The sequence below is a fragment of the Furipterus horrens genome, unplaced genomic scaffold (genome assembly GCF_987537825.1).
Source record: "Furipterus horrens unplaced genomic scaffold, mFurHor1.1.pri manual_scaffold_1, whole genome shotgun sequence".
In the NCBI taxonomy this organism is placed as follows: Eukaryota; Metazoa; Chordata; class Mammalia; order Chiroptera; family Furipteridae; genus Furipterus; species Furipterus horrens.
Genome location: NW_028327171.1, coordinates 70,347,255 through 70,373,251, shown reverse-complemented (window position 1 = coordinate 70,373,251; position 25,997 = coordinate 70,347,255). Strand labels below are relative to the sequence as shown.

The 25,997-nt window shown below is 35.2% G+C and overlaps 1 protein-coding gene across 1 annotated transcript in view; it reads left to right on the top strand.

Annotated features, from left to right (window-relative positions):
- GBE1 (1,4-alpha-glucan branching enzyme 1) overlaps nucleotides 1-17,683 on the top strand; it is a 267,728-nt gene extending 250,045 nt beyond the window's left edge. The window contains exons 15-16 of the mRNA XM_090275929.1: nucleotides 9,362-9,477; nucleotides 17,380-17,683. Coding sequence (XP_090132055.1) covers nucleotides 9,362-9,477; nucleotides 17,380-17,436 — 173 coding nt within the window. The 3' untranslated portion in view covers nucleotides 17,437-17,683. The remainder of the gene's footprint in view (nucleotides 1-9,361; nucleotides 9,478-17,379) is intronic.
- Nucleotides 17,684-25,997: the final 8,314 nt, after the last annotated feature.

Below are 25,997 nucleotides of genomic sequence, written 5' to 3'. Positions count from 1 at the left end.
ATTTCTTTTAGCCACACACAATAAATACAGCCTTAGACAGATTTAGGGAGACAGACTTCCCTGTAGTTTTATATTAGAAGCACTTAATTGCATATATTTTCCTTTCTTGCTATATACCAGTAATTCTTCATTATAGCCTTATTATAGGAATTCTGTTAAGCTAGTCTTCAGGTGGTTTTCAAGGGTGGCGGTTCTAAAATTTTTGATGTGGTCATGGGAGGAGGTGAGCACAGCGCTTATCTACTCCACCATCTTGACTAGGAGTCAAGATGTGCTGGAACTTTTGCTCATTTGAATTATGTAAGTCATCTCCATGTTTGACTAGTGTAGCCAAACCGTTTGTGATTTCATTTTGAGTTGTACAAACATGCACTTTGTCTAAACTTTGCAGCTTACTCTTTCTTTGTATTATTGTTTTCTATATCTACCTAAAAGTTGAAACCATTATGATTGTTTTAAAGATGATTGTAAGGTACTATATTAGATTTATTATAGCCCTGGAAAATTTATTTATTAGCAACCATGTGTATGTGTGTGCTTGTGTGTGTGTGTTTAAAGTCCTCTCTCTAATATTTTTTGTGCCTATGAGTAATGTTTACTTTGAGTATTTTCCCTCACAATTATCAATCTAGGTATACTTATGATAGTTAAGGGCTATGTGCCCAGAAATGCTCAGGAATAATTGGGACTGATGATGCATGTGTGAGTGCATGTGCACCTGTGTGTGAACACACAAACACATGCATTTACACACTTGCAAGCTTTGCTTTACAATTGTTTACAGGATACCAGCCCAGCCCTTCTCATTCAGCTCTCTGAAGCATGGAGTGAGTCCTGTAGTGGTATGATTTTCTATTTGGTCTTAAAAGTAAAAAAAAAAAAAAATGGAAAATACACTAACCTTTTGATATTCTTATTAACTATGATTTCAGATAGAGAAAAAGGATGTATCTAGTACCAAGGCCAAAACAATAGGATTTCAGAGTTTTAAGTATTTTAATGTTTATATACTTTGCATTTTTTATCTGGCAGATGGTGGTAAAGTGTGGTAGAAAATATTATACCTACATGCAAATCCTAGTCCTGCCAAATTATATATAATGCGTTTATGTGTGTTTTTATGACTTTGACATTTCATTTTTATATTCTATGCTGAAGTTCAACCTTCTGCCTAAAGAAAACTGACCAGTCAAGTTGATATTGCAAGTTGTTAAGTATATGCTCACTTTAGTAAACACATAATCATTATCCACTTCAATTAAAAAGCATATAAAATACCTATTTCCAGGGCTCAAACCAGTTTGAATTATTCATGTGAGAATTAATTGCTTCAAACTGACATGAATTTGTTTAACTATTGGGACTTCTCCAAACAGAAGGAAAATATATTTTAAATTTTTAAATTAAAATTTATAGTTAGTGGAATAGGATTGTGTTAGAATTTATTTTGTATAGATATGAAATTTTAACCCCATCAAAAGAGGGAAGAAAATCAAAGCTCTTTTTGTTTGTTTGTTTTTTATGGCAAAGCAGTATCAGATTATTTCTTAAAATTTAGGAAAGCATGCATAGATAAAAATCCAAGGAGGATAGTATAACAGGAAAATAATAAAAAGAATACCCACTCAATAAATATGACTACTACTAATCTAGAGCTTAGGTTGAGCAGGGGAAGGGGTGGGGAAAGACAGAAATCCCTTATAGAAATTGCATTTTAATATCGAAAGACATAAAACTATAGCAATTATAGTATGTTAAAACTTGGTAATGCTGTGGTGAAAAATCAGGAAACGTAAAAGACGGTGTGGGAAGGTGTTTAATTTCCAGTTAGTGTGTTCACATCAGCCTTCTTAATCATTTCAGAAGCTTGAGCAGCAATAACTTAAAATTTAAAAAGGAGTCTGTCTAGTCCTCGGAGTTCAATGTACCGCCCAATTAAGCTCTAATGTTAAAATTTTTATATAACAGCAAAAGTGTTCAGATTCTATTGAGAACAAAGACATGGGAGTAGGAAATGCAACAACAACAAAAAAAGGTAAAGTAAAGAGAGGCCAAGTTGGGTAGAAAAAGGAAGCTAGTGAATAAATAGATTCACTTTTATATTTTTCATCACTTAGGACATCAAGTTAAATGGTCCAGGGCCCATAATAATATAAATAGCAGCTACTAATTAGGGTTTGTTTTGTTTTTTTCAGTGATAGACACTGTGCTAGGCACGTGATGTACATTACTTCAATTAATCCTAATTAATCCTCACAGCTCTGATATAGTACCTCTGTTTCACCAACAAGAAACTGAGCCTCTTCACTAACTTGATTGAAGACACACAGCTGATAACTGGCAGAACTGGGATTAGAATGTAATTGTTGGACCCCAAAGCCCATTGATGCTCCCACCATATTTTAAGTCTTTTAGGGTGCTTTCTCCTACCCTTGTCTGTCTGCATGAAATGGTTCAGATGATGCTTACTTATTTCTTTTAATTGTCATTATTTTTCAGACTTTGAAGTTTCCAATTATTTTTCCTCTTACACATACTGCATTAGACTCCACTGAAGGCTGTATTAGAGTAAGTTTGAGGAAAGGTGTTTCTTTATAGCCTATGTCAAAACTATTTTGAGTTCAAAAGCACAGTGTTTGTTTTAAAAAAAAAGAAGGTGAATCTGCAAGGTTGAAACTCATTTTGATGACAAAGTATGTGGTTAAAAGTTAAATAAAAATCTGTCATTTTTTCTTTTATGGTTCTAAATAATTGCTATTGCTTCATCAAGTAATTGAATTTATAAGTTCTTTGAGTAATCTTTAATGACACAGAGAACAGCTATTTTTGAGGAAGATTTGGCTAAAATGTGAGCATGGTTTTTCATTATTATTCTTTCTTGAGTTATTGAGAAACAGTGACATTTTTAAATTTAAGTTCTGTAATCTTCTAGGAAAAAGAACAGTTCCTAATTAGGTTAAAGTGTTCTGTAAGGTAGTTAGAATATATTTTCTGTTTGCATAGAAAAATATGTAGCACTCAATATTTTGTATTATCATTCAATTTACTATTTACTGTTGTGTGTCATTAAGCATGCCTAAGAATAAACTAATAATTTGCACAAAAATGCATTTCAAAAGGCATAGCAGTCCATTAATTAATTTAGTAGATAATGATATTTGATCCCTTCACTCTTTGTTTTATTGCTATTGTGCACTGTATAGTTTCTAAAAATTTACAACCAAGGATGTAAATTTGCAGGAATTGGAGTTAGTGTTTTTTGTGTCAAATCAGAAACCTGTTTTGGATGAAACAAGCACATCCTAATTTATCTAGAAGAATAGTTCTGTTTTACAGTTAATTAAGAGGTGTGGTTGTCATTTAAACTTTTAATGAAGACAGCCTTCACAATTTTGAATGCGTATGTAGCTCATGCATGAAGGTACTGCATTTACTATGGACACGAAAATTTCAATATGAACAAATAAGAATAAGAATAACAACAACAAAAGCCACATTGCCTCCTTAAAGAGAAGTTTTATTTGGCATTTATGTCACTTTAAAATATAGTTTGACTATATTCAATAGTAAAATTTATTTTCACATTACTGTGTTTTAAATTTTTTTAAATAATATAGTATTTGGGTATTTTTTAAACTAAAGTCGAGGAGAGAAAAAGTTAAATGGATATTTTCCCTTGAAAGTAACATGGTAATAAATGCCATATTGCCATAAAATAGTTTTGGAAAATAATTAAAATGTCAGAATTCATTGACAGTGATGAATTTTTAAGTTATCATATATTCTAGATCACAGAAAGATGGAAACGCCTAAATCACACACTCAGTCCTAACCTCACATTGCCACAGATTCACATTTATAAAATATACAGCAATATATCACAAGTCTTTGGTACTCCTATATTTGGAAAGAGACCAGAGGGAGCAACTAAATATTATAATTTATGGCCCTTTCTGTGGTTCAGGACAATAAACTAAGCATAATTTAGCCCTATTTATTTTTAAAAAGGGTGAATGTATTTGAAATGCAATACCTTCATACCTAAGTTTTTGTGGATTGTAATGGGCAATAATAAAATTCAATTTATAAGACCTAGAAAGGAAAGGACTACACTAGAACATTGTGACAAGTCCTGTGCTGGGTAGCTATTTTTACACTGTTACAAACATAAAATTCTTGCTTTTCAGCACCTGTTCTTACTCTACCAGATGTTTATTCCAGGTTTCTTAGAATTTCGTATCTAAAGTTTTCTGCCTTTGATATAGATTCTCTGTTCTGCAGTTACTCTGTTCCCAGGAGTTACTGCAATCTTAATAATATGGATGGGATGATGAAAGACTCAGATCTGAAAATAACTTACTAGTTTCATATATATAACCTTTTGGCCTCCCTTGCCCATTCAGTCCCCTCGACTGTTTTCAGTCATCAATTTGGTCTCTGTATAATGATCTTGGTTTCTTGTTTGTTTCTAAATATTTAAATAGTTTTAAATGCCATCAAATGAATAGAGATCTATTTGATCTTCTTTTGGAAAAAAACTCTGTGGCAAAATTCCACCATTATTTTCTTAGTATATATTCCCAAATTGAGCAAGAGAAATATTTTGGACCAATATCTTGTATTCACCAATTTCGTATTCAAAGTTTCTCTAATGTACATTTTTTTAAACCGCATTTTAACATGTCTTCAGTTGGGATTATCTTATAGTGGTTACAGTCACTTCCATGATAGTGTTTTTGTTGTTGTTGGATATACATGACATATAGAATTCATCTTAAAATCAGTGATGTCTTACATCTAAAGATACATGGTAATTTACCAGCTTTGCTATCTTTGTGGTCATTTTAATCACTGGAGAACCCCTTTCCTTGTCACTGATTTTGAAACCTCAGGGATTGTATCTTATAATTTTTCTTAGCTTCATCAGTGGGAGTGAAGTGAAGTGAGTTTAGTACAAAATGATATAAATGATAGTACTTCTTACATCAAAATCCTTATACTTTGAACAGACACTTTATCAAATGGATGAGCAAACACAGCAGCTTTTGAAGTATTTGAAGAGCCATTGAATTTAAGAGTCTTCATGCCTTCACTGTTCTTTAATCTTATTAGTACAGGCCCTCAGAACATGGCTCTTCCTTGCTTCAAATTGAAGGACATAGATTATAAAATAATGCTTAAAACGTCTTACCTACTTCAACCTGTTGATAGATATATCAAATACTTAGGAAGCTCTTGAAAATAAAAATAAGAAGAAATCATAATATTTTAAAATGACAGTCAAATGGATAGGAACTATTTGATCTTCTTTTTACAAATTTCCTTAAAATAATTCTATCATTCTATTATTCTTTTCCTACTGTATTTTCCCAAGTTGAACGAAGAAAAATTTGGTCCAATATTTTGTATACACTCAATAAAATGACCAAATGAACCTAATGAACAAGAAATAGACGTGGAACAAATGCAGTAAACTTCATAGATATTCAGACTCCATAGGAATGTTAAGAATTAAATCCTGAAATTCCAGTCTTTTAAACTTAATTAGGCTGGTCATATAGATGAATATCACTTTATCTGCTTTTCTTATTTTTGTTATTATGTCATGTTCATTCTGGCCTCTTCATTCTTATATCTCAACTCTAGAATTAAACAAGAAACTTTATATGAAAACACTTTGCCTAATTCTCAGCATAAAATAGGTGTCTCCTTGTAGAGAGTAGAGTGATCAGATCTATATTTGACTTATGTGTATAATCCAGCTCTTCCAGTTTTGTTTCCCCAAAGTGAGCATCAGTTACCTTACAACTGAATACAGTCAGCTGTATATCCTAAATCTCATTGACATCTATGTCTCTGTATTTGCACTATGCAAGTTTATCCATATTACTATCCATTGCCCATTATTAGACTCCTGACTAGTTTCTCTTAGTATTCCCCTTGTCTATTCTAGTCTACTCCTGACCTCCAGGTTAATGTTCTTAATTGTCATAACCTTTCTCACAAATGGTCAATTTTGTCATACTTAATTACCAAAATAAATCTCAACTAAGTAGCCTGCCCTTCAAGACTACATACATACACTGTTGATCCTACTTTCCCTCTTGGATCTACCTCTCATTGAATCTTGCTTTCTGCTTTATTTATAGATACTCTTGCATGTGTCTAATTTCCCTTATAGGCTATAAGTTGCATGTAAACTAAGGCCATATCTAATTTTATTCATCATGTACTGTGCCTTCCTCATACATTGTGTTATTTAGAAAGGCATAGGGGAGTAAAGATAGTTTATTCTACTCTAACATTAAGAAGCCAAGTAATCTGAGCTCCCTTGGTGAATCAACATTGTCATCCTGAATATCAGTTTCAAAGATGTATTCAAACCTATCATGAGAAGTCACTCTGTTAGGTGTGGGGGATAGCTATGAACAAAAGGGTATGCTGAGGTATCCTGCTAAATTCATTCTATCTACTCTGGGATTAAAAACCATATAAAAAAGCTAGTTTAAGTAAGTGTTAATGAGCCCTGAGTTATATTTTCAGAGAGAGTTTTTAGTGGAATAAGGGAGTTTAAGGGGTTTGATGCTGTGTGGGTCCCGTGTCGTGTGTGTGTGTGCGCAGGCGCGCACATTATTAAGAAGGAGTGAGGAATGCCTTAGTGAGAGAACAGGGGAAAAAATACAGTTGCTCAAATAATTTATTTAAAATTTTTTGTTTTAAGCAATGTTCCTAAAATGTGGGGGTTTTCCTGGTACTTGAATAATGTGTGGTAGTGGTTTATATGAGTAATTATAAAGCTCTTTCACAATCATTACTTTTAATTATTACTGTTTTAAGATGTTGGACTTCCTGTAGTTAAAGGGTTGCACTTTCTAAAGGAAGTTGTCGTGTTCCCTGCATCATGTAGACAGAGGGCTGGGGAATTTCAAAAGTGGCCCAGCAGAATTTTTTCTTTAAATTATAGATCCAAGAAATAGGTCTAAAATGAATGTTTTGAAACTTTCATTGTGGGTTTTGTAAGCTTTTTCTTTGTGGCTACAAATTATATATATTAAGTGAATAGAGTCTAACCATTTTAAGTATGATGATCCCTTTCAATGTCAAAAAGAAATGAATCCTTATATAACAATTGTTCTGAAAGAACAATTTCTCAATCTTTGAGAAACTGTATAGGTATAAATTTACTATAAATTTAGTGACTTTTTAAGTGAATCTACATTTTATTATAAAAATGCACGTTTTTTGGAATATAGTATAGAAATGAAATGCAGTATTAAATCTGTATAACAACAGTGCCTAATACTCATGTAGATTCCCAGTCCCTTATAATAACACAGCCCCTCATCCCGTGAGGCCCTTATAATGCACAGCTACCAGTGTTTTTCATCCCATAGATTGTGATCCACTGTCTTTGGTGATACACTTGCTATTTTCAGACACTACTACCAATAATCTATGTTGTTGATCAGCAATGGTTTTGTTTTTGCATTTTGAAGATTTGTACAAGTGTTTAGTTAACTAGGATGAAGAACAAATGCTAAATGTTTGTTTTACTAGTTCCTTTCATTCCACAGTGCTTCATTTATTTACCATGTCTCCAATTAATTATTTCCACTACCCATATTTTACCATTAAATAAATTTGTATATGTACTCAAATTATTTCCAGCTATATTTAGTAACTTTAGAATGTGCCTGTGCTCAGTAGTCACTTTTTGAATCTCAATCTCTCTCTTCCTCTGCCTCTCTCTCTTTCTCTCTGTCTCTGTCTCTCTGTGTGTAGTATGCCTGTGCTTCTTTCTCCTTTAAACACACTAGTATGTTGATTATCAGTTTGAATTTGAATCAGAACTGCTGACCTGGATTGCTAAAATAGAGATACGACTCCCAGCAAAAGTTTCTATAAGTGAGTCCAGCTGGATCTCCTACCCAGATAAGAGTTCCCCAGGCATGAAAACAATGGTCATATTTTGTTACCTACATGTACTTTTAATGTGATAATTTCTGCTGTAATAAAAATATGCAAACATTTCTGAGATCAAAGATTTTTATACCAGAAAAAGAAAACACAAAATGCTAATTCTGTCTATATCCTTCCTTAGGCTAAAGAAATTTAAGATTTCTTAGCATGAATGAACCTAGAAAATATTATGCTAAGTGAAATAAGCCGGTCAGAGAAAGACAAGTACCATAAGACTTCATTTGTATGTGGAATCTAATGAACAAAATAAACCAACATACAAAATAGAAATGGACTCATAGATACAGAGAACAGACTGAGAGCTGTCAGAGGCATGGGGGGCTCAGGGGCTGTGTGGAAAGGGTGAAGGGATTAGCCAAAACAAACAAACAAACTCAGACATAGACAACAGTACGGTGATTACCAGAGGGAAAAGGGTTGGGAGGAGATAGAAGAGGGTAAAAGAGGGGGAAATGGTGACAGAAAGAGACTTGATTTTGGATGGCGAGCTCACAATACAATATACAGATGATGTATTACAGGACTGTACGCTTGAAGACTATATATTTTATTAACCAATGGTGTATTTTTCCTTATCGTGTTTTGTATCAAAGTGTCATGTCTAGATATTCTGAGAGTAATAAATTTGAACACAGTAACTGTAGGTTTTATTTTGTTGTAAATAGGATAATGCTATCATGTCTAATAACTCAGTGAAGAATCAGATGTTAAATTGTAATAAGATCACATGATTGAATCATGAATCATGCTTGGTCCGCCCTCCTCAGACCACTTGTGGACTCTTGGTTCACTTCTGTGTTCCTCACTTTAATAACCAGGAGCTAGAAAACTGGAATGAATTCAGAGACGGGGAAGGAGCAAAAAACCATATCAAATGAGGAGTGATCAAAGGTTCTGAGATTATATTTAATATGTAGTTACTAATATAGGTGATAGATTTAAGACTCGTGGAGATAACATAACTATTATTAAATATTTGAATGGTTACTGTATTTTGAACTTATCCCTTATGGATTTTTTGGGTAGAAATAATCCCAAGCTGTCAAATTGCTCTTCACGGTGGAGAATTTCTAACAAATGAAATGGGTTGCATTAAGAGAGGTGTAGATTCTTCATTAAAGGTACATTTAGTCCAGGGTAGATGATCAGGAGATGAGCTGTGACAGAAAAATAACAAAAGTCCCCTGGGGGTGTGGACTGGATTGCCTACGGAGACCCTTGCAAACATGGGAGTCTTTGAAATCTTACAAGATGGGGTATTTAGTACAAATTATAATTTCACAGTGTTTAGAATACTCACTTTTAAATTGCTATCTAAGAATATATTTTATAATGTTTCATTCAACTCCTGAACTGGTCTGATTCCTTAAGAATGGTACATTCAAAATTGTGCTAGATTCAGATGCAGCAGAATATGGAGGACACCAGAGGCTGGACCACAATACCGATTTCTTTTCTGAGGCTTTTGAACATAATGGGCTTCCCCATTCTCTCTTGGTAAGTAAGGCTTTAAAGATTCTTTCATTACATTTAAATTTAATTTTTTATTTTTAAAGTAATGTTTTTGTCCAAAGAAATAATTTTTTTCAACAAGTAAGCAATGTGCAAAAATGTGGGGGGAGGTGAATGGGAAACTGCTGAAAAACCAGATGCAGTGCGTGGTCTTCGACTAACTTTGGCTTTGGAAAATGTATGGTAAGGGCCATTTGATGAGCAACTGGGGAAGCTGGAATTTAATAGGATAAAAAATTATTTCTCAAACAAGTAAGAGGAGAGTATTTCTTAATTTTTCTTTTGATCATGAACATTTCTATTTTTAATGCCACAACATACTTCCCTGTGTTCCTGCTTCCTCTGTAATATTTTACATGAAGCAGATTTCTCCATTATTGACTGTCTAATGAAGTTTAATTTTAAACACCTTAAAAGAATCAATAAAACATTTTTAAATTTTATGTAGTCAGTAGAAGGCTGATTTCATTCTAGTTATAAAAATCTCTGGTTTCCTCATATTACTGAGGAAAGCATTAAGTTATATAACTAATTTTTATTTTGTGTTATCAATTTGCTTTGAACTACTAGGTTTAAGTTCTTTTTAAAATATAAAATTTAGAAACTCTCCAAATTTGAAAGAATTCTTCATTTGTTTCATGGCCAGATAAGAAGCGCAAGTCCACATCTACATCCTGTGTGCATTTCCTTGTCCTGAGAAGTCATGTTCCTACTTCTCTATTTCTCATCCTCCCCCTCTTATTTTTGTCTCAGGCTTGCATTTTTTTTCACCATGGGAGGTCTTGGATTAAGATCTGTTTCATTTTCATGAAGCCAGGATATATCTAACAAATGTATCGATAGCTTTATTATAGCTGTTAAATTCTTTCATTTTTTTCAAAAGTTTAGTTGTGTGTAAGTCAAGCAGGGGAATCTTTGTGGGACCCCAGATTCCTCATTTTTCTACTCTACATTATTCCCGCCTCCTAGAGTGGTGCCAGCTCTTCACTCTCTATACCACCGTATCACATACAGAATTGATGCTCCAAAGAAAGTGGCATAAAATAAATGAAAAGGGCAAGATTAAGTTGTTGATTAGAGGCTCTGAGGAAAGTGCAGTGGCCACAGGAGAGACTTAGGTGTTACCCTCGATGTATGTATGCATATGGGTGTTACTAGTGGTGATATTGATGCATCTTTAGATATAAATGTAGATATCTAGTCATTTTTAAGAGGGAGGACTCAAAAGTACTATCAGAACCATTCTTCAGAGAATGATTGCTCTACTTTGTCAAAACATTCAATTTTACCATGTAAACTAAGATTGGCAAAAGTAGTTTCTGAAATGAATAAGAAAATTCTATTAAAGCTCTGAAATAACCGAAGAGTTAAGAGACCCCTGAAGGGTTAGGGAAGATGATTCATCTTGTAAAGAGGAGTCATGGAGAAGAGCAGCTGATTATGATAAAGCTAAACTTGAACCAATTAGACCAGACAGAAAGGAGAAACACTCAAACAGCAAAATTTTATATAATAAAATTCATATTCTAGTAAAGACACCAGAAAATGTCAAGTCAAAGAACCTGGAATCAAGCCCCCTGTCTGCCATTTACGAGCTATGAGAACTTGAGCATTTTAACCCTTTTCACCTCAGTTTTCCTCATTTGTATATTGAGGATTAGTAAGAGTATTCTCCCTACAGCAAAAGATTCTTAGGAAGCAGAAATTCTTTAATACAGATAAGCTTTTTTGAAACTGCAAAATGCTGTTGCACATGTATTTTAAAGTTATTATCATGGGTACTCAATCATTTTTTAGGCATTTTAAGTGCGTTAGTATAACTAGGTGCTTTGAAGACATACAATTAAGAAGACCCCTCAGCTTTAGGGGAAGCTAATCTTAAGTGAGGGCTCACAACCTTTGGGGTTGGGCACGACTGTCTTGGCATCCTTTCATTTCTGTAAGCGCAAACATATTCTGTCATAATTAAAACAAGCCAAATAAACCAGTGACAGGAGCAGCCAGGAGCTTACTTTTCAAGCACTAATTGCATTAAATGTAGAAGTGTGAAATGTGCATTTCTAAATTAGCAGGTGGAATGGAAAATACACATAAATCTCCGTAACAGGCAGAGGAATGCAGAAATGGAGTAGCGCGAGTTTAAGCGCTGCCTCGCTGTCTGTAACAGAATTCCGACCCAGCGTGGGCAGAACGGCCCAGGTGAGCTGGGGCTTCCCAGCGGCCGCAGTGCCCTGTTTTCAGCAACTACGGGCGCTTCAGGAACGACTCATTTAAATAAGTCTTTCGGCTCCAGATGTAGTGATCACTGGTTTTAATGTAAGAATAAGGGACCCCAAATAGACCAGAAAATCCATTAAAACAGATTCCTTCTTGCCTGACTTACCTTCGAAGAGCCAGAGAAAAAATTGCATTAAAAGACATACTGGATATAAGAAGGCCCCATTATAATGAAACCCTTTATTAAACGTGCTCGTACGTGCTGGGATCCCGTCAGGTTTTTGAACATGACCAGAAGTGCTTCTAGGTCTCATTTCATCACCAGTGAAAGCTCACTTCTGCCACCCACATGCCTAAAATAATTGGGGGGAGGGGGACAAAAATATAACTTTCCTTTTTTATGCAAGTTCTGTCCGACGTAGATAGTGCACAGTACTGGCTAAAGCTTAATTTTGAAGCTCAACAGTCCAGAGATCTGCTGAATAAGTATCACATCTATTTTCAAAGAGCAACAAACAGAGCCCAAAGGAATCTCAAAATAGCCGTACGTGCTGCGTCGCCAGCAGGCGTCCCCTGGGCGCCTCCTCAGTGGCTGCGCAGCCGCAGAACTGCGTGTGTTATATGTTAACCTATATTTATATATTTTTAAAATTTATTTTTAGAGAGAGGGGAGGAGAGGGAGAAAGAGAGGGAGAGAAACAGCAATGTGTGGTTGCTTCTCACATGCCCCCAACCGGGGACTGGGCCCATAACCCAGGCATGTGCCCTGACTGGGAGTCAAACCTGTGACCCTTTGGTTCACAGGCCGGTGCTTAAGCCACTGAGCCACACCAGACAGGGCTTACCCTATATATTAATCAGTGTAGTGGAGGACAGGAGTGAGGAAGGGAGGAAGGCAGGCTTGCTTTCTCTTCTCTGATTCATAAATTCAAATTTCATGGCACAAATGGGAGAACAGAGATCATTGAACCTGAAATGAAATGGATTAGATTCCTTTACAGTAACTCCAACAGCCTCAATGGTGAAAAGTGAATAAAGCAATAATTTTAGCATTTATTGTTTTGCCAGTGAGCTCCTTATCATTAAGAAGTAAATCTGTGTACAGTAGTCTTTCCTTAATCCGAGGCGATACCTTCCAAGACCCCCAGTGGCTGCTTGAAGCCACAGGTAGCACTGAACACTGTATACTAGGTTTTTTTTCCTATACATGCGTACCTATGATAAAGTTTAATATATCAGTCAGGCTCAGTAAGAAAGTTAGAATTATAATGAAATCGAACAGTTATAACAATATGCTATAATAAAAGTTATATGAATGTGGTCTCTCTCAAAATATCTTATTGTACCGCATCTACCTTTACACCTAAAGAAGTGCTTGACCGCTCTGCGCCTCACCTAGTTGCCAGCATCACTACGCTTGCGCCTGGGGCCATTATTAGGTAAAATAAGGGGCACATGAACATAAGCACCTAGATACTGGGACAGTCCTGTGATAACCAAGACAGCTAAGTGACTAACCGGTGGGCTATGTACACAGCGGGCAGATGCTTGACAAGGGGGTGATTCACATCCCGGCGAGAAGGGAGACATCATTATGCTACTCAGGATGGCCTTCCTTCTAAAATTTATGAAATGTTTATTTATGGAATTTTTCATGCAATACTTTCAGACCACTGTTGACTGCTGGTAGCTGAAACTGCAGAAAGCAGAACTGTGGATAAACGGGTACTACTGCATCCCCAGTCTAAATGTGGGGGGTTTGAAAGTAGACTTTTCATTTAAATATAGGGGTTGACATAGATGTATTTTTTTTTATTATCCGTCAGCTGTTAAATATTGAAAATGCAACTTAGAAGTTGGGAAATGTCTTTTTCAGACAAAAAAACAAACTTCTTAAAGTTGACTCTTTTTAATATTTTTAACTTAAATAAAATACTGTATAATTCCATATAGGAATAATTATGGCGTCACTTTTCTGTTAACTCAATACAAAATGGTGAATTAGAATAAGGTTTTTCTCTCAGAGCATATTTTTATTAACTTAAAGCATATTCATTAAAATTAAAATTATATGTGTCACTCGTATTTTTCAAAATTGTAATTTTTATAACAAATGTAAGTATGAAGACTCTTAAGAATCTAACGACCTTTTCATCAAGGAATGTTCTCACTCTTCAGTTATGTGCTATTGATAAATTTAACAATTTCTAAGAAATTTTTCAAATTAGCCTTTAAAGTACATTTTACTTAAAATTATTTTTAAATATTCTGTTTTTAAATTTATCAAACCTATTTTCAAAAATTGTGTATAATTTTAGCAACTTAATTAGATCCTAGAAGCAGATATACTTTTTCTGGATGATATTGTACAGTAGATTATTATGTGATCAGTTACTTTTTCTTAGCCTTACTAGTGGTTGGCATAGTGATTAAGTCATTAAAGTAGTCAGAATAACCACATAGAGTAGTATGCATTTTGACTCTCTTAATAAAAGAATTGCATTATAATGTGGCATTCTGATTTCTGGTGAAGAGTGGACTATAAATATAGCTTGACAAAATGAAATTCATGGCCATACATTACATTGTCTCATGCGTTCTTCATGTGATCCTAGCTACAAAATGTTTAGGGTTTAGTGGCTAATAAATGAGCTTAGTAAATTTGTTTATCAGCATATATTATCTGTGCTGCTTACTGAATGATATTTATATACATGTACTCAGATATAAATAGTTCATATTTAAACATACTTAAACATTTATATTTAAATCTTAAATTGTGTTCATATTTTTTCTCTTGATACATGAATCAAAACTTTTTAGAATTAAAATTACAAAATGAGAGTTGCAGAGCCAATACTTAGCACTGCATTATAGAGCCCCCAAGTTCATCTGTGTAGTTGTCTCATCGTAAGGATTAACTTTGGTTGCCTTACATGCTTTAGTATAATTGGTAGTCATTTCTTAACCACTAAGAACATTGATTTACATACTCAGAACCCTATTAAAACTCAAGATTTCATATGTAGCCATAGTTAAGGAAAATCACTTGCTTAAGGAAATTCTTTCATGTTGCCTATACTGCAAGGACTCTGGAGCAACATAATCACATTCTGGTAATTAACACTGTAATGAAAAAATGCTATAATTATACAATATTCCCGTTAATTATATTGTACAATTATCAAATGAAGGCTTTTGAGCAGATAGTAGTAAAAGGTCTCTGTGACTGGAATTGGCATCATAAAGCTCCTTACATGAGATGACCAACATCATTTAATGAGAGTTCTTGGAGCATTTTTTAAAAACCATTAAATGCCAAAATCTGAAAAACTGAATGCATATGTTGTGAACCTTGAACTTCTTAGGTTATTCCTTTGTTTTACTTTTAAATTTGGGCTAGCTAAAATACCAAAAGATCACAGAGTAAGATTGTTTCTAAATTATCAGTTTTTAGTTATCATTTAATATTATTAAAGAAATCAAGATGAGGTTATAAATCAAACAGATACCAGAACTACATAGGATCCAAATAGGAGATCAGCGTGACTTGTCCTGATACATCACTGTGCCACACGCTGAGCAGAGACCTGTTATTACCTGTCCCAGGCCTAACTTGAGTGTTACATAGCATCTTTCTCAGAATCCTTTTGTCTGCGTATTGCACCATATAGTATCAGAGAAATATTTTTAATGGAAAAGAAACTGAAATTTTTTTGTCCAGTTCTAATGTTGAGAAATTTAGATTGGTCTTCAGTTTTAGAATACTCAAAACAAAACAATTCAGAAACATTCTGATTATAACCTGCTGTCCCACTAATTAGTTATATACCTGCTTACTATGATTCCACAAAGTAAACATAGGGTAAGTACATAGCAAATTCCTTTGGAAGGCCAGGACACTGTCTTTCGATTCATGCCTGTTTTGATAAGACTTAGGACGAAACTGGTTAAATCTGACTTTCGGTTTCATTTCTTTTTCCTCCTTTGTTTTGCTCTATGTTGCTTTAATCTTTAGCTTGATTATAGAAATATGCCATTCTTTGAACTGAATCTGTCTGGATCATTGGTTGGAGTCCTCCTTTGCCTGTGGGCACCTCCAGCTTCCTTTTGTCACAAAGAGAAAGTATTAAATAGAAGGGATTGCTTTAGTAATTAAGTTGCAATGTAGTTTAAAAGCTATACGATATTAAAAACAATGTATAAATTATGCGGAAACAGATTGTGGCATTGCAATACATGCTTTCTCCTCACTTAAGGACTGCAAGATTATGATCTTTATCTTGTGGAAGTACTGGATTGCAAATCAGACTGTGAGACATTGAGCTACCCAGTGACTTTGCATTTATGAAATTTTTCTCAGCTGATGATGATCATTTCCTAAATCATGTTATTTTTAATTGAATATGAGGAAAACTATTCTCTAGTTATTAAATTCATATTATAAATTTCTCAATATGCCATCATTTAAAAAATTGCTTCCATCTTTAATGATCAAAACTAACCAACTATATTGGTTTATATGATTCTTTAAAAGGATTTTAAGTATTTTTTCTTTTTAAATTTAATCTTTACTATATTTTTTTCTGTTACCATTTAAGTGTTCTTTATTACAGAATCCTTAAGAGAGAACATTGTGTTCATTGGCAGAGTTGAGACGCGTGAGACATACAGCAGTCTCATTCAGTGCACATACTGATTCCACTATTGTTTATTCCTTTATTTGTTATTTTTTCATTCATTCATCTGTAGCATCTACTTTGTCATTTGGCACCTACTAAGAAAAGTATGAAGACATGTGGCCTCTGCTCTGTAAAGCTCAGAGTCTAGTGGGATTGATCATAAACTTGAAAAAAAATCACAGATTATGTTGTGTTCAGGAAGAAACAAACATGGTGCTGTGATAGAAAAAGAAATGGAAAAACTGTCATATCTAGTATTATCAAGAAACACCCCTCCCCCTTTGTGGAGCTGGGATATTTCAAGATCCAGGAGATAAGGGGTGTCCTGAGCACAGGGCATGGCCTGGTGGAGACCCAGAGGAAGGGCAGGGTGTGACACGTGGCAGGAGCTGGTGAGCAAGGAAGGGGAGAGAGGCAAGTGGTTTCTGAATGTGAAAACATCTTCCTGAGCCTTGAATAAGAATGTACTTATGCAACAAGGAGCTGTGTCAGGACTCTGCAGGGCATGGAAAGGATGTGAATTATATTTTAAGTGCTGTGGTAAGCTTTTTGGTTGTCTTAAATTGGTGAGGGGCCTAATATACACTTAGGGTCCCTTATATTACTTTTAAGTTTTTGTTCATAAAATGATAGGAGAAAATAAAAACAAGATGATAAGTATCTTGTGTTAAGCAGTGTTTTGTATATATTACTTTTTTTCACCTGAATAAACTTAACTTTGACCTGTCAAACAGCCTTCCTTTACACCTCAGGGTGACTGGGGAATATTGGTTTTTGTAAAGCCTATGGCGCCCTCTAGTGACAATTACTTTAAATGAGTCACATTGATGCCAGAACTGTTGGAAAGGTGAAAGTGTCTCTCCTCTGAGATGGTAGAATTGTAATAAGTGAACTTTAAGCAAATGTGAGAGGACATCATATCCCCTAGCTTAATGACATCATATTCAGTATTTCTTTCAATTGTACTGACATGATTGTGTTGACTTAGGTGTACATTCCAAGCCGAGTGGCCCTCGTCCTTCACAATGTGGATCTGTCCAACTGAAGAGACCGGATTTCAGCCCTATCAGGAAAACGTGTGTGTTTTGTTTTCCTGTTCTCATTGTCACATAACTCATAATGTGTCTAGCCAAAATGTCAGATGTCTCAAATTCAGTATTGGCTTATGCAAATGAATATCAAACTTTTCTTTAAGAAGTAAAGGGGAATATTTCTGGAATTTCAGGGATCTTAGACTGTATCTTCCTGAAATCTAAGCAGTTAGCATTCTCAAATGAAGCATTTTATATATATATATATATATAAAGTCTTTGAACAAAATTACTTACCAGGCCAATTATTTGATGCTTTTAAATTGAAATTTAAATTGTGTGTCATATATGATTATTTCTGTTGAATGTATCCAGTATTTTTTTTTAAGATGGATATTTGGTGGCTTTATTTTTTCTAATATGTCTTGGTCTAACTTGGGATATACCAAGATTGTTACTATGTTTTTTCAAACTATCTTTAGAAATAGTATAATAAATATGTAGCAATAATACAAAATTAAGAATTGTATTCAGTATTATAGATAATATAAAAGTCATTATCTATGAACTCATCTATGCTTCATTTGCATAAGTTCTTTCTGTTTTGTGCACTGTTGTTCACTTAGTGTCTTGGTAGATGCTGATATCTCAGTGTTTTTCTGAAGGCCCATAACATTTCAGAAAATGTCTTTTCCTTTCAATAAATAAAAAAAGTAGTTGAATAATTGAAAATTGCCTTTGCTAATGTTTATTTTTCTGTACTATTGTGGAGACTGATTTAGAATGAATATTAAAATGCCTACTTCAATTCTGATACCTTTCCCACCTATATGCACATGTGCACAACAGACTAGGGATGGAATTAATGATATTTTTTTCTTTAGGTACTGTTTTGTAACTTGAAATTATATTAACCAACTCAGATATCTAAACTACTCTCCAGCTGTAAACCTGAGCACTTTTAGAAGCAGAACTGGCTATCTCAACTCAGTGGGATACTCAATCATGAAATTATGCCTCAGGTTATGAAATACTAGACCACAGGTCTAAAATCATTGATGGGTAGGTAATTCATTCATAACTAAGAAATTATAATGCCCTTAAAAGACATAAAGTATCTGTCACTTTTGTAAAGTTGTTTGTTTGTTTTTAGCCTGATTATTCTTGGCAAATAAGGAGTACTAGAAGTCTTCCTATTAAAAACTGCTTCAGCAATAGAAGAGAGTAGCAAAGAGACTTTCATAGCTAAACCTGTATGTTAACCAGCTTCCTTATAACTTTTTTCACTAAAGCCTTGAATCGAGGTCTGAACTCGTGTTATTTGCTTCAACTTCAAAATAGAGTAATAGTTTGAGTTGCTGGAAGAATCAGCAAAGCCAGCTGATGCTGTTCCAGGCTAGGAAATATGGCTGAAAGCCTTCTCTGATGCCTTTCCTGCCACAGAGCTGTATTAATGTCTGAGGGCTGCCATGTGGCGTGCCTGTTATTGATGACCCAGTGTGCAGCTGTGATTTTTCATGTTCTAGTTTATAATTTCTTATGTATTAAGAGAGATGCTAATTTTCTATTATGGCTATTTAAAAATGACAAGAGATTACTTAATGCCTAGAACCTATTTTTTTCCCTTTGTGACTTCTGTGGCAAAGTCAAAAAGATCAGAATAATTATATGCTATATTTCCATTACATTGATTGACTTTCTAATGTTCTTTAGATTTCACAATCTAAAGTTCAAAGTTAACAATGTAATGTAAGTTAGTTGCCTTTGTCAAGAGCACCGTGCCTCCAGGAAGAACAATGAATGGATATTGCTAAGTGGGAGTTTTAAAAGTACATGCAAACAAATAAAATACTAAGAATTCAAACTAGAATGTAGTTGGGGTTCTTTTTTCCTACCTTTCATAGCAGACAGTCTTTATAGAACATTCCAATATTGTAGTATATTTTACATTAGGTATTCCTTGTTGTATGGGTAACATTCTGATCATCATGTAATCTGGTGAGAAGTTCTTTCTTTTTATTGGTTAACCATTTTTAATAATTGCAACAGAGAGATGCAAAATTTTACTCTGTGTGCCTTATAATAATGTTTCTTTCCTCTGATTTATTACCAACATAAAAAATGAGAACGAGCTATGGCTACAGATTTATTTAAATTATTTATTTAATATTAGTGAGTGCTGGTAAATACTCTTACCAGAAATAGAACTTACCCGTAATGACACTTAATGTTTTAGTTTAATATTAGCTTAGGAAATACCATGATTTTTAATAGTCAAAATCAAATTATAAACATTTTTCCTTGAATGTTTCTGACTTCATAACACTTGAACTCTGAGAGTCAACCTTCAAAATTTTTTTATTGTGCATTTGCTGTTTCTCACTTTGCCTTGTTCTTAGCTGATATATTAATCTCTTACATAAAAGGAGGGATTTAGCCACCATGTCCCTCAATTTCAAAAAGTAATCAGTGACAATAAATTGACTTTTATCATGCAACTGTGAAAGAATCCAGGTGTTTCTCCTCTGTCTGGAGTACTTCCCTTAGCAACACCAAATGAATATTTGTGACCCGTCAGGGGGATCGCCATTGCTATGTGTGGTCATACAAGAAGCTTTCTGAATTTGGGAACTGTTTTACAAATAATACAGAGGAAGAGGCAGAGAGACCTCAGGAAAGTGACAAAGGGTAATTAATGTGTTTTCCTCTCCTATTCTGCTTGTAGCTTTGGGGCAGGTATCTCTGCTTTGTCTCTGATCCTGCAGCCAATGAACCTGGTGATGAAAGCAAAATAAAATCGGTTTCCTGTTGCCCGTCCTGTTTAGAAGGAGCCAGAGCAGACATACCTGATAGAAAACAAAAGAATGAAGCAGCTTTCTGGCTGGACTTTCACGTCTCAGGCTCTTTCTTTTTGCCTATTTTGCATCATGTCCTAAAATGGGTTTTTTAAATCGTGGGTTTCATTAATCTATAAATTTTTTATAGGGAGATAAGCACTGAGCTATGAACTTTGCTAGGTAGAATATTTTAATGAAAGAAAATAGAAATCTAAGGCATAGCAATGTCATGTCCTTTATTCAGTAGAGTTCATTTATCATTCACAATGCGTTAGAGTTGAAATGAAGATAAATTTTCCCACTAAAGCCAGCCTTCAGGGGGGAAAAATAAAATGAACTCCCTACTAATTTTTCTGCTCTTTTATCTTATTAATGGTGATTTGTAGAGAATTGCACAGAAACATTCATACTTTAGGGCACAATCCCTTAATTGGTAGTGGGAGAAATTAAGATACAGTAGCTGTAAGTGTTTTTGTCTCTATAACTTAAAATACTACATCTGGATTTTAACTCTGGCAAAAAGTATGCAGAGAATGTAATGTTTATTTACATGAAAAAAATTTTTGTGATAGATATGCTAAAGGGCATGTCATTCAGAAACTTACTTATGACATACAACTTTTCTTCTCATTTGTGTGGACCGGAAAGAGGTTATTTGGTCCTTACGTGTAGACTGCTTCCCTTAGAAGCCTGCACTGTGTTTTAATAGAACAGAATAATATAGTGGTTGGAAAACCTAGTTCAAGTTACAGCTTTTTACTCTCAAAGCCTCATTTTAGAAAGTACTCAGTTGACTTTTAGTTCTTATCCAAGATTATAAGACAGTTAAAGTGAGAAGAAAAAGCAAAAAATCGTACTCTTAGGTTCTATAAATGCTATTATTTGATCAATAGCTACTTGGATGGTGAGTCAGTGTTTGGAGACATCTTCCAAATTTGTCGTCAAAAACACACTGTCCCCACCACCTGTATGTCCTTCAGGTCTTCTGAACCAAGTTTTCTGCCCTGTCCTGGGCAAGGATGTGCAGGCTTCTCTCCAGGGAAGGGCCTATTTTGCATTTCCCCCAGCACTGCTGTTGGCCAAAGCATCAATCCTCCTGTTTCACTCATTTCAGGTTTTTCTTGAGTTCACTAGGGTGTCGCAGTGATTCCATTCCCCTGCAGTCAGTGCACTACCCTGTGGTGTCAGCTACTCTCAGCCTTTACCCTTCTATAACCCAGGCCTGTGAATGCACGTTAACAGCCTCTTAACAGTAACCAATCAGGCAACATAAACTGTGTATGAAGCAAAATAACCACAGATGCCCTTCTGTGAGGTACATCAACCAGGTGTTGAGGGTCTCTATTTCTCTACCCTCTTTTCCTTCTGCTCAGTGCCCAGCACACACTACTAGCAGAAGGAATAAATGGCAAAGGAAACAAGAATGCAAAACACAGCTCAGAGGTTAGAAACAGTTTGGTCCATCATTTTTTTTATTGAAAGTCTATACTCAAATCAAAAAACACATCTTTATTAAATAATGTTTTCACGGTAAATATTAATCTCTTGTAGAAGGAAGATATCAACTATTGACCAGCAATCTCCACAGTTGTCTAGTACAATTGTCTCTATATATTCACAGGTCCCATATACACAGATATGAAGATCCAACTAAGGGACTTGAGCACCCCTGGATTTTAATATTCACAGGCGCCTCTGGAACCAATGCCTCACTGGTGCCCAGGGGTGGCTGTACTTACAATAAGGCACCTACCTCTCTCATCCTAAATTAATTTTACCCATGAAGATAAAAGTTAAATAAGATACGTTTGCGTTGTTTATGCACAGTTACCTAAGGTAATAGATGAAATAGAAATCTGTAGCTGTGTGATTAAGTCCATTAAACATATATGTATTTGTAGCATATCTAGGGGTATGTGAATACACAGATACACACACACACACACACACACACACGTATTTATATATTTGTAAGTAAAATGAAAACCCCCATAGTTTACTGATTTCAGTATTTATCCTGAACTAATGAATCACTTGATCTTGATACCCTTACTCAATTTTAGATATTTTTCTGACTGTATTATGAGCCCCAAATCTAAAGGAGCAATTTTACTTGGATTTAAATAAGTTTTGCAAGTTTTGGAATGAAATGCAGTATATGTTTTAACTCCTTTAGAGCATTTCTTACTTCCTACTAGTTGGCTACTAGTCTTTTATTTATTTCCTCTAGAAAGAGAAGAGGAAGTGAAATACATTTATTATGTGTTTATTTATGTCCACTAGGGATTATTTTTAACTGAGTTTGTAGTGTCACTCCAGTAATATAAATGATGAAAAACACTGCATGTAATTTCATTTCACAAATGCCTCTAGCCATGTTGTCAACTATTGATTAAAACCAATCATGATATAGAGTAACCCCACCCAACATACACAGAGTCACTCTCTCCTCTATTCTTATAAATGGGCATCACTCACTATATAGAAAAAGCAGTAGACTACCTAATGCTTCACTAAGCAGAGTTCTTTCTTTTTTTTTTTAGACATACTGTATTGGTTACTACCTATCAAGTGCTTTCTTATTACTATTCCCTATGTTGGCACTTTAGACACATTATCACTAAGTCTCTTAAACTCTGCAATCTGATTATTATTATTTTTGTGTGAGGCCAGGCTCATGCTTATCCTATGCACTTGGCCGTCTTCTGCACAGGCCATCAATGATCTCTAGTTCTGAGGGTTTGCTTGTCTTTAATTCGACTTTAATGTCTTTGGTGGGGGATGGGGATGACATTTAAAACCAAACTGGGGCTTTTAACGTCCCACACTGTTTTGTGAGATGGTATTCAAGTTCCAGAATTTATTTTTGTCATGTGTTGCATTAAAAAAAAAAAAAAAATTAGAAGATCATGAATCCAACTCCCAGTTTCTGCTTTCTAACATTATCCTCCAATAAAAGGATGTAGGACTCCTTGGAGAAATGGCTGATTCTAGGGCTGGGGCCGGGATATGCAAGATGAGCCTGGAGCTTCCTGTGGTGCCAGAAAGAAAGGAGTGCTCCCACATCAAAAGGATGCGAGCACGTCAAAGCGACACAAGCCAACCGAAGGCACCAGTGACCAAACCCGAAACAGTCTGAGCAAGAAACTAAATACAATTTTGTTGTATTATTGCATAAAGTATAAAATATCCATCACTTCCTACAAATATAAATACATGATTGAATATAAAAATAAATGGGGAGAAGACACAAATATTCTGTTCAGGCGAATGCTAAATAATTTGTATACAATCCCTACTCTGAACTCCCTCCCTTGTGTATGAGCTTTGTGTACTGACTGTCTTCTAAAGAGCAGAGTGGGGAAAGAGGGGTAATAAATGCAGTGAAAAATCTGGAAAACTGCTTCTGCCAGGCAATTATGGTTAGCATCATCAGTAAGTGATGTCAATAGCACGTACGCAATTTCCAACCACAAGAAAAACATCATAAAAAACCAACAAATTGAGGGATTTTACACACATACATACATACACATTAAATAATATAGCAGGAAATTATACATGTAAGATTTTGTGTATGTATATATGAGATTTTATATGTGTGTATATCTTTATGTATGTCCTGGCTGGTTTGGCTCAGTGGATTGAGCGTCGGCCTGCGAGCTAAGTGTCGCTGGTTCGATCTTCCAGTCAGGGCACATCAGAGAAGGAAAACTCTGACTCCAAAAAACCTCCGCTGCCTTGCGGCATACCTCTTCAGGGGAAAGGCTAGGGGAGTAAACCCCGACAGAAAATCCGGAGCCGGAGTCCCTAAGGCGGTTTGACGTTGTAGTCAACACCGGCAACTCCTGCGGCGCACCTGAAGCCAAGCTGTATTGACTCCGTCTTTCCCTTGGATCCTTCAGCTGCGAAGAGAGGGGGGGTCTGCTGCATGGGCAACAGCAGACCCTCCATATCACCCTGCCCAGGCTCTGTAGCTTCAGCTTCACTGGAGAGGACACTCCAGCGTCATCGCAAGATGTCGATTCAACATGGGAGGAGACAGATACCGTGTCACTCCCGAGTCGCACTGCACAGCCATTCTTGGCGGTGCAGATAGACTCTTAAGAAGCTACACCATCGTCTCTCAAGACAGATGGCTGCCGACGACAGATATCTTTATGTATTATATATACTACATAAAGATATTGATTTTAAGACATCAGCTTACATAATTATGGGAACTGGCAAGTTCAAAATCTGTAGGGCAGACTGGTGAACTTGAAACTCGGACAAGAGTTGATACTACAGTCTTGATTTAGACTTTCTTTGTCTCTGGAAAACCTTAGTTATGGTGGCATGTTAACCATCCTATCTCCTTCACAGCAGCACTGGTTTGGAATGCCAGACAAGATAAGCCTAAGAAGCTGTTACAGCCCTGAGTTGGCTAAAGAGACTTGATCACTAAATGTAATGCAATATCCAAGATGGATTCTGGAACAGAAAAGGAAAACATTGGAGAAAAACTAGTGAAATCCAAACAAGATATACAGTTTAGTTAATAATTTATTTTATTGTGTAAAAGAAGGCAGATGCTTGAACAGACAGTTCTCCTTTACAGAGGAGCTGTTGTTAAAATAAATCCCATCCAATGTTTCAGGGAGACAAAGCAAAACTGAAAAGAGACCGAGCTTAGGATCCTGAGAGCCTGACTGCAGTTTCCTAAAGTGACAGAAATAATGACCAATCATTCTTTCACCATCTTCTCCCCTAATCACCAAGCAAAGGTCTAAAACTGTGACCGTATGGAAATAAATATCTAAAACTCGTGGTTTATTAGCCTGCATTGGATTACTTCCTCCAAAGTGTTATACTTATTATTTGGGTAAGAGGCCTCTAAGTGAGCAAATAAAACATTCTAAAAGAAAGACTCAGGATTTTGGTAAAAGTTCTACATTTAACTTACTAATAATTCTATGGACAAAATAGTTCACCGAGTTCCCTGGGATATATTTTTCAACTATTTATCTTGAAGCAATGTCTCATGTGAAGAAGTAAGATGTTTGTAGATGTTCTCCAAAGATTAGAAGCTTGATTATAATTTGGCTAGGAGAAACTAGGGCTGAAATTACAAGTAAACCCTAAAGTCTTAATAACTGGACAAAACAAAAGTATATGTTTAATTCACACCACATTTTAATGCAGAGCAGGTGTCCCTTCTCCATCTTGTACCTATAGTGTCTGGAATATGTGTGACCTCCAAAGTCACAATGGAAAAAGAGAAAACTGAAGAATTGTAAGAATAAGCCCAGGCTTGGAAGTGCTTTAGATTCCTTCTGTCCCACCTTATTAGCCAGAATCCAGTCACATTGTCCTGACGTAATTACAAGGGATGCTGGATATTTTTCTGCCCAGGAAGAGGAAACAGTGCAATAAAAACATAACATCACATCTGCCATAATTGCCAACTAAGTGTAGGAAATCTTGCACACTTTATTCCCCCTTGCAGAATCATAATTCATATTAAATATTAAAGACCCTCAGAATTCTTATAATAAGGAATCTGGTGTAATATTGCTTAACTCAATGTTTCCACAAAGAAAATTGCTAAAGGTCTTGAAAAGAGACATTATATTTGCTTAAACACATTGTAGATACAATAATTTGAACACACATAACTTCCCTTTTATTATGCTTCTGTGACCAATAAATCATTCAAATTATGTGTGTGTGTGTGTGTGTTCACTTTCCTTCAAGGT